This window comes from Sciurus vulgaris (genome assembly GCF_902686455.1).
Source record: "Sciurus vulgaris genome assembly, chromosome: 16".
Lineage (NCBI taxonomy): Eukaryota > Metazoa > Chordata > Mammalia > Rodentia > Sciuridae > Sciurus > Sciurus vulgaris.
The window spans coordinates 18,385,010-18,394,701 of NC_136477.1; the positions used below are offsets into that span (position 1 = coordinate 18,385,010).

A 9,692-nucleotide genomic window follows, 5' to 3' on the forward strand; every position below is an offset into this window, starting at 1 on the left:
GTTCAACATCAAGGGAAAGGTGAGGTAATTTACATTAGGTATGATGTAGCATATGCTGCAGAGACAATCATGTAAAAAAGCAGATGGTAACTTTTACCTCTAGCATGTGTGCAGCTGCAAAAATACCACAGGTGGGTGGTGAGCCACTTTAGATTATAGGTGACCCTTCCTTTCTGCTATGTTTTTCAATACCCATTACACTGACTAATGCTTTAGTCCTGAATCCACTTCCTCAGGATCCCTCTCTGGAGTAGCTGTGGCTACCTATACATGGTAGGAATTATCTACTGCCTCACAGAGTCAGGGCTCCATGAGGATGGTGAGGAACAGGGGAAAACAATCAGGTATAAATGAAAGTCCCCACTGGGCTGAGGACAATGGAAGCTGAAAACCATGTCAGGGGAAAAAGTGCTTCTTTACTGGTCACAGTAGCCAGAGAACATGGGAACATAAATGCTTATGACCTCTGGGCTGTTACAGTATCCATTCTGGAAGTAAGAGGAGGGAAGATAGGAAGCAAACAATCATTTCTATTCCTATTTCTTGGTCACCACATTAACTGCTGGTTATCTAGTGTAATCAAGTAAACTTAAGTACTTTTAGCAATCTAGAAAAGGAAGTGGGGTGAAAAGGTGCTATCACCGACTGAAATACCCTAGTTGGTTCTTGTGCATTCCTCAACACAACTCAATCACAGCCTCCTTGATTTCCCAGGCTGGGCAGGGACCCCTCCTGTGACCTCTTCAACCAAGCACAGGTTTTTTGAGATCTCCTTCTTTCTGGAGCCGGGGAACCCTCAGAGATGGCATCTATGGTTTTTTTTTTTTTTTTTCCCTTCTTTCTAGTAAGACCTGGGGACAGGTGGATATGTTGAAATAGGGGATCTTAACTTTGATCTCCTGATGAAAAAGTATAGGTAAAATACATGTCCATTTGTCCTGGAAGGATCACAGCTTTCCATGAGAATGCCAAAGAGATCTATGACCCCAAAATGTCTAAAGGCTTATGTGGTAGACTATTCTTACACATTTACAGATGAATGGCAGACATGCGAACTGGCCAGTGTGAGTTTTCTACTAAAATCCTGATTGGTATTCAGTTAACTAAAGAACTTCTGTGTAAAAATCTCAAAGAGAGTAGAAGACATTATCAAAAGATCAGGAAAATAAACCATAACACATAGAAACTTCACTGCTTTCCTCACCATCATTCAGACCACTTTGAGCCCTGGCCTGAATTTCCGGTTTCATAGGAGCAATCATTTTCTCCTCCTCTCGCACTGGCTCTGCTTCAGTCTTCTTGACCTGTAAGGGACACCCACTGGTGACCAGCCAGGCTTTCAGATGATCTATGTACTCTCTCCCAAACAAAGTGGAGTCCTCGAAGTTTGGAAAGGAAGCAGGAGAGGGAGCTATATCTTGGAGACCAACAGCTTCTAAGATTTTCTCTTGTCGGAAAGAAGAAGCCAAGGAGAATGTCTGTCCCAAAAGGGCTAAAGACTTCCGGCAGAGAGAATTGGTGGTCTCCAGGGCAATAGCCAAGTCCAGAGGGTTAGTGAGAGTCTTCATCTTGACACTAAGCTCATAGGCATTGCAGGCCATGAGCAAAGGTGTGACACTCTTCAGAAGTCGATCTTGAAGCCTCATTATGTATTTGTCAAAGGGCTTTATGATTTCAAAAAAGCAATTTTTGGTCTTCACAGCACCTTTGTCTAAAAGCATGTTTAAAAACTCATTATCAACTCTGGGTGTTTTCAAAGCCGAGTGCTTTAAAAATTTGATAGTAAAAAAGCAAAAATCTCTGTGCTCTGGTTTTAAGGAGCATTTGAATGAGGCAAGCATTTTAGCACAGGTTTCAGTTTCAAGTTCAAAGAGAGTCTGGAAAAGTTGGGAAAATTTAACATCATCTTTTATAGTATGGAATCCTGCCCATTTAATTATTTCTATCCCAAATCTTGAGAAAACATCTGACTTATCTATAATGTCAAAGCTCATCTTTCTTCTAGGGAACCGAATGTTCTTTAAATCCAGCCCCAAGGGGATCTTCTGAGTGGGGAACTGGATGTCTTCTGTCCTTGGGTTTGTCCCCAGGGTCACATCAGGACTTGGAGTGGCTTTCTGGATTTGGTTAGTGCCCTGAGTTTTGGAAGTAATACGATTTATAACAGGTACTTTTTTTGTGGTCACACCTCTCAGTGTGACAAGTTTCCCAACACCACCCTTTGACAGCAGACCCTGAGTGTCCCCCTTTCCTAGAAGGGTGCCTTCCTGGTCAATGATGTTTAGAGCTCGGCCTCTGGCCTGAATTTGACCAGTGCCCCTGGAAACAGAGTCAGCCTCCCCAGGATGGTCCACATCATAATCTTGACTCTCTTTTTCCAAACACTCTTTCTCGATCAGCCTGGATGAGGCCAAGTCCCCCAACACAGCAGAAGGACCAAAACTATACTCCTGTGACCAGGATGATTCCTGGGAAACTGGGTGGCCAAAGTCTTGCTCCCAAGAGCCACGGAGTGCAAATTTCCAGTCCTGAGAATGGAAATGCCCTAATTTCCGGTGGCCAAAGACCTGGTCCCGGGTGTCAGCATGGGCAAATTCCAGATCCCGACTGCATTCTTTGCGAAAGTAGCTGTCATCACCAATGGAAGGGTTGCTTGATCTGAAGGAGGGTCCTGGAAACACATCACTTCTCAGGCCTTCTCTCCCAGCATCTCGAGAGTGAGCTACAGATCCACTGAGGGAGTATCTGCTGTCACTGTGAACGTCATCATACATATCCGCTCTGGATCTTGGGACTGTCCTTAAGAGATCTAAAATAAATAATCCAAAAACAAACAAAAAAGCACTTTAAACCAGAGATTACAAACAGAAGTCCATGGACGACTAGCCTAGAAAAGTATTTATACCTGAGTATTTTTTTTGCAAATTTAGATGTGTTGTCAAAGTTTAAAATGTAGCTCAGTGGTAGCGTGCTTGCCTAGTATGCACAAGGGCCTGAGATTAATCCCCAGTACTCCCCTACTACCTCCACACAAAAGTCTAGGTCCACAACAGTTTGCCCTCTGTACCTGCAGGTTCTGTACCTGTGGATTGAACTAACCTCAGATTAAAAATATCCAGAAAAATTCCATCTGTACTAAATATGTACAGACTTTTTTCCTTGTCATTATTCCCTATAAATACAGTGTAAAAACTATTTTCCATAGCATTTATATTGCATTAGGTATCATAAATCATCAAGAGATGGTTTAAAATTCCCAGTCCTTATTTTTTTGGAGAGAAGAGTGGTCCTGAGGATTGAACCCAGGGGTACTTTGCCCCTGAGCTACATTTCCAGCCCTTTTCATTTTCTGAACTAGGGTCTTGCTAAGTCACTGAGGCTGGCCTCAAACTTGTGATCCTGCCTCAGCCTCCTGAGTTGCTTGGGATTACAGATGTGCACCACCAACCTAGATGGTACTTGCTTTTTCTAAGGACAGGATCTTGGAGGCAGAGTGGCAAATGCCCTGTTAATCTCAGCAATTTGGGAGGCTACAGCTGAGGCAGGAGGATTGAAAGTTTAAGACCAGTCTTGGTGACTTAGCAAGACTGTCTCAAAATATGAGGGGCTGGGAATGTGTCTCAGCAGTAGAATGCTTTCTAGCATGCATAAGGCTCTGGGTTCAATCCCTAGCATTGCAAAAAATAAATAAATAAATAAAATGAAAGAAAAGAAAAACTGAAAAGGGTTGGCAATGTAGCTCAGGGTGAAGGCCCCTGGGTTCAATGGCAAAAAAAGAAAGAATGAACAGGGTCTCACTTTATTGCCTAGGCTGGCCTTGAACTCCTGGGCTCAAGCAAACCTCCAGCCTCAGCCTGAGTAGCTGGGATTATATGCACACACCGCCATCTTAACCTGGACTTTTTTTGGGGGGGCAGGGCAGGGAGGTACTAGGGACTGAACCCGGAGGTATTTTACCATTGAACTACATCCCCAGTCCTTTTTAACATTTTTTATTTTAAGGTAGGGTCTCAATAAGTTGGTTAGGGCCTTGGTAAATTGCTGAGGCTGGCCTCAAACTTTCAATCCTCCTGCCTTATCCTCCCAAGCCGCTCGGATTACAAGCATGCACCATCGCACCAGGCAACCTGGACTTCTTTAATGCAACCAAACACTTCAATGTTTCTACTTTTATCTCGTAGTAGGCAGATTTTACAGAGGCTGCCAACCCTAGCTGCCTCTTAGGGGGAAATCTAAGCCCATAGTGCCACCATGAGGCAGAAGCCTTAGCTGACATGACACTCTTCACAGCTAACCAGGCCCAAGACAAGTACCTGATCCAAAGCTGCTTGAAATCAAAGGTCTGCCAGGTTAATCCCCTAATCCTCTCTATGGAGCTGAAAAACCAGAAACTGAGGCAGGGAGAAGGGAAGGCAGAAAAGAAGCCAAATGGAAAGTGAAGAGCATAGAAAAGTGGAAACATATATTCACAGTTGTTCATTCACACATAAAAGAACTCTGAGAAGCCAGGAACAGAAGTGAACTATGGACAATGGCTCTATGGGAATGGTGGGCCTCAGGCACACTGTTTGTTTGTTTGTTTTAACAGTACTGGGATTGAACCCAGGCATGCCAGTCCTTTTTATTTTTTTATTTTGAGACAGGGTCTTGCTAAGTTGCCCAGGCTAACCCTGAACCTGCCTCAGTAGTTGGGATTACAGTTGTGTGTCACTGCACCTGGCTTTAGGCCTTTTCATGAGTGTCTTTCTGACATTTAAAATTTTCAATCCATCTACAAATAGTTAAAAAAAAATAAAATGAAAAGGGAAAAAAGAGAGGTAGAGAGAGAGGTGTGAGCGCACCAGGAGATAGTGATGGGCTGAGAAGCCACAAAAAAGTCCAAATCCTAGTTCATGTGTTCAACAAGCACTTATTGAGCATGTCTTGTATGCAGGCACTGCAGCATGCACTGAAGTAGAGAAAGGACACTTCTCCCACCCGTAACAGTTGAGGGAGCCAGACAATAAACAAAAATATATCAGGTACAGGTAAATGCCAAGAACGAAACTCAAGCAGGAAAAAACACAAAGAGGAAATGTCATTTTTTAGAAAGGCTGGTCCAAAAGGGCAGCTTTGACAGCAATGTATCCAGAAGCAGCAGCCTGGTATGAGAAGCCAGATAATACAGTTAGAGGAGGAAGACTTCCAGACAGAGGGCACAGACCAAAGCCTTGCAAAGGGACCAGGGGGGCCAATGCAGCCAAAAAGGAACAGAGGAAACAAGAAGCAAAGTGGTAGAAAGATGGTTCCCAAACTGTACCGCATATTGAAGTCTGCAGGGACCCTTCGTCCCTAGACATCCTTATTTAATTAATGAGAATACAGCCTGACCTGAGCATTCGGATTCTGAAAAGGCCCCCAGACTATTTTAAAGTGCAACAAAGTTAGGGAGCTGCTATGATAGGATACAAATAGGGGGTTTTCCAGAAGTCAGGTCCTAGATGGGACTCAATTTTTATTCTGGGTGAAACAAAAGCCACCCAGGGGTTCTGAGCAGAGGAATGACCTCACTGGCTGCTATTCACAGAACACATTATAGGGGACAAGAGGGGACATGGATGTTCCAGAAAGGAATCTACTGTGAAAATCCAAGTATTGATTATGGTATTGATGGCATAATTAGAGGAGGAGGATTAGAGGGAGAGTGGTGATTGGATGCTACACATTTTTCCATGTCCTGGTTTATAAGAAACAGGAAGAGTTCAAAATAGAGCAGAGATATAGAACAAGGTTGACCAGCAGGTTTGTGGTACATGCCTATAATCCCAGCAACTCAGGAGGCTAAGGCAGGAGGATCACAAGTGTGAGGCCAGCCTCAGCAAGTTAGTGAGAACCTGTCTCAAAATAAAAAATGGAAATGGGCAGGGACATAGTTCAGAAGTAGAGTGCCTCTGGGCTCAATCCCCAGTACTGCCATAAAAAAAAGGAGAGAGAGAGAGAAAGGCTGACCATTGGATTATGTACTTTGTTCTAGAACCATCTACTACTATCTTGCTATGTTTCTAATCCCCATCCTCCAAACATAATTTTTTTGAGGGGAGGGGCAATACTGGAGATGGAACTTAAGTGTACCCTGCCATGCTAGACAAGTGTTCTGTCACTGAGCTACACCCAACCCTCTAAAATCTTTGTGGTAACTAAGATGTATTGGTACTTGAGTCTCCAGATAAAGAACAAAGATTTAATTCTCCAGAAATAAACACAAAGTATTGAGGATTATAATACCTCACTAAAAGAAGTGAAGGATGTATAGAACACTATAAATAGTTACCCCTGAGGGATAAGGAAGTAGCTAAGAGGATTTTCCTCCCTTTTTTTTTTTTTTTTTAATAACAGCAATGTTTTTGTGCATGTCTCACATAATTGTGTTTTTTGGCAGTGCTGGGATGGAAACCAGGACATTACGCATGTTAAGAACACTGAGACACATCCTCAACCCTGTCTTTGTAAATTTTTTAGAAAATATTTGTTTAGTTGTAGATAGACACAAAACCTTTATTTTTTATTAATTTTTATGTGGTGCTGAGGATCGAAACCAGTGCTTCACATGTGTTAGGCAAGCGCTCTACCACTGAGCTGCTACTCTTGCCTATGTCCCTGTAAATTTTAAAATCTCATATCTAGATAACCTCTGAGCTTCAATTTCTTCAGTTCAAAGCACTGTTGTTATTCCTACCCCAAAGACTTAGACTTAAACAACAGGAGGCACCCTCTCTTCCCCCTAAGGCTAGTGCAGCTGTGAGCAGCCCAGGGGAAATAGGTTCAGGGAGAGGAGTGAAAACATAATATACTTCCTGGGGTAGGGACACTAGCAAAATCAACCTCAAGGACTGCTGAGGAATTCAAAACACAAAGAGCAAACAGCACTGAAACATAATGCCCAAGGCAGAAGATGAGGGGTCCCCATGTTACCCCAACATCTGTGCAGTCACCATTTTTTATTCTCCTGACATGGTGTGACAAATATTTCCAGAGGAAATGTTTTCAAGCAGAACTGACATTTGGCAGCTAGAGACCCCCTCTGCAGATGATAAGTGGCTATTCCTGCACTTGAGGATATAACCCTGCAACTGGGGAGCTCCAAGAGCCTAAGTAGGACACTAATAGATCTGAGGGGCAACTATTTAAAGGGCTAATGTGTAGGGAATGAAGTCAGAAGTAGAGAGACTCTGCAGGAGATTGTTGCAATAATCTAGGTAAGAACTGATAAGAGCTTAAACCTGAGCAGGAGTGGTGGTAGGGATGGCACAGATTGATTCAAGAATCCTTTCCAGGCATGGTAGTGGTACAAGTCTGTAATCCCAGCAGCTTGGGAGGCTAAGGCCCTAAGATATTTAGGAAGCCCCAGTCTCAAAATGAAAAATAAAAAGGGCTGGGGATGTGGCTCAGTGGTTATGCACCCCTGGGTTCAATTCCCAGTACCAAAAAAAAAAAAAGAATCCTTTCTTTAGGGGTTGGAGGTATAGCTCAGTGGTAGAGCATTTCCTTTGCATGAGTAATGCCATGGATTCCATTCCCAGAACCAAAATTCTGTTCTTCAAAAGACAGTCTGATGAGAAGCTCCAGTTAATGACAACACTACCTTCTACATAATGATTTGGCTGCCCGGTGGGCATTATGAAACTATTACTTCCTCTTAAATAAGGAGTGCAAGGACCAGAGCAATTTTGTACTTGTCTAAGACAATCTTACCCCAGGCTCTAGACATTACAGACACACATACCCACCCCCACAAAACAAAACAAAACAAAACATTTTACCTTGAGCTTTAAACTGAAGAGCTTCTCCTACAGTCTCACTACTGGAGTCCACATGATATCGTTTAGCTTTTTCTTGTAACACGGCATCAAAAGTCTCCTGTGCAATTCGCCTTGCTGCCATATTTCCTTGCCCTATCATGAGAGAAAAAGACATACTAAGAATAACAACTCACACTCAGAGCCTGCTCTATTTCACCCAATCCTTAGTCACCAAGCAGTGCTGGGCATGGTGATGCATGCCTATAATCCCCATGACTTCAGAGTTTGAGACAGGAGGATCACAAGTTCAAGGCCAGCCTCAGCAACTTAAGTGATACCCAGTTTCAAAACAAAAAATGAAAAGGAATGGGGATGTACATCAGTGATAAAATACCCTTGTACCCCTGGATTCAATCCTCAGTTCTAAAAGAGGAAAAAAAAAAAAAAAAAAAAGGAATCAGGCAGTAATCCTACTCCTGCCATGGTACTTCAAAAGGCAGACTGGATTCTTTTAAGGCAGTCTCTCTCCAGGTGAGGCTCACATGTGTTAGGAAAAGGAGCAAAAAGAGTCTTCTTGGAGACCATTTCCTTGGAATGTATTAAAAGAGGCACATAAGGCAGTCCTATTTCTTGGGGTTGCAGAGAGCACAACCCAACACACAAAACAGTATAACATGATCAGAAGAACAGGAACACAATCCTCACAAATGGTAGTTAGGAAAGATGTGATCACTCTTTTCCCATTTCATAGCGCAAGAGGCACACAGAGCTTGCTTTGTCTCTGAGAGAAGCCTCCAAAGAAGTGTGTGGAAGACTCTCCACCTAATGACAATGAGCTAGTGACAGAGGTTGCTCTGTGCTAGGTACCAGCAGGATCTCTTTTGCTTCTTGCAACAACCTACTGAAGAGGTGGATCTTGTTATGAATGACATTACATAGAAGAGGAAAAGAGAGACCCAGCCTAAGTGACCCACCCAAGGTCAGGCAGCCCGAACTTGAACCTGGCAAAGGGCACTAGTTTAGTGGAGCCAAAGCTCTTTAGGAGAAAAAAAGCAGCAACATTTAGGAGTTCAGCGTCCTTAATCACCGAGGTATCCTGGCCTAGGGACACCTCCAATTTCAAGCCGCAAACCTGCCTAATAGTCGTTTTTCAACAACCATCACCCCATTTTTCCATCCTTTGACCCCTTTCCCAGGGCGTCCCTTGTTCTCTGAATAGCGAAGGGCAGGGTCTTCGGGTCAGGTGACCTGGGTTCAAACCAAGTGTCCTAACCTTTCTATGCCTTCGTTTCCCACCTATGGAATGGGCAGCTGATACTGGGTTGCTACGGGGACTGCATCGGTTTAAAAGAGGTAAAGGGCCGAACGCAGCACCGGTGGCCGTTATCGCCCCGCGAGCCGGTGCTGCTCCGGGCTCAGGTGGAATGAATGAACAAGTGACCCAATGAACCCCTTCCGGCGCGGCCCGCCTCCGCCCAGCCTCCGAGGACGAAGAAAAGGGGGAGTCGGATCCCGGAGGCCGCCGACTGCCCCTCAGAACCGGGCCGCGACGGAAGCCCGAGGGCCAAGCCCGCGTCGCCATCACGTAGTCTGGGGCCACCCAGGCCAAGTCCGAGCCCCCCCACCCCGGGGCCCACCCACCAACGACGCCGGGGCCCGGGCCTCACCCCGAGCCCACTGCGCGCGGAGCCGCCCCCGCCGCCGCCTCAGGCTCGTCACCCGCCGCCGCGCGAGGCGGGGACATGCAAATGAGCCAACGGTCTCCGCAGCGCCGCGTCGCGCAGGCGCAGGCTGCTGCTGAGCCTTTGAGCGCAGGCGCAGGCCGCCGCTGCTGAGCCTTTCTGCGCAGGCGCGCTGCTCGCTTCTTCGGGGCCTGGTGGGGGCGGCGACTGCGGTGAGCGTTCCAGACAAGTC

The 9,692-nt window shown here is 45.1% G+C and overlaps 1 protein-coding gene across 11 annotated transcripts in view; it reads right to left on the bottom strand.

The window, feature by feature from the left end:
* The window catches only part of SUGP2 (SURP and G-patch domain containing 2), a 32,251-nt gene that overhangs the window by 22,404 nt on the left and 155 nt on the right, over positions 1-9,692 (bottom strand). For 9 of the 11 annotated variants that reach the window (XR_013760100.1, XR_013760101.1, XM_079116702.1 and 6 more), the window contains exons 2-3: positions 7,800-7,931; positions 1,205-2,809 (exon numbers count right to left, since the gene is read on the bottom strand). Coding sequence is in view for 9 of the 11 variants with exons in the window: in XM_079116702.1 (XP_078972828.1) it covers positions 1,205-2,809; positions 7,800-7,931 (1,737 nt within the window). In the remaining 2 variants the exon portion in view is untranslated. Of the gene's footprint in view, positions 1-1,204; positions 2,810-7,799; positions 7,932-9,419; positions 9,557-9,692 lie in introns of those variants that run through there. The other 2 variants (XM_079116708.1, XM_079116701.1) reach the window with 2 other exon arrangements.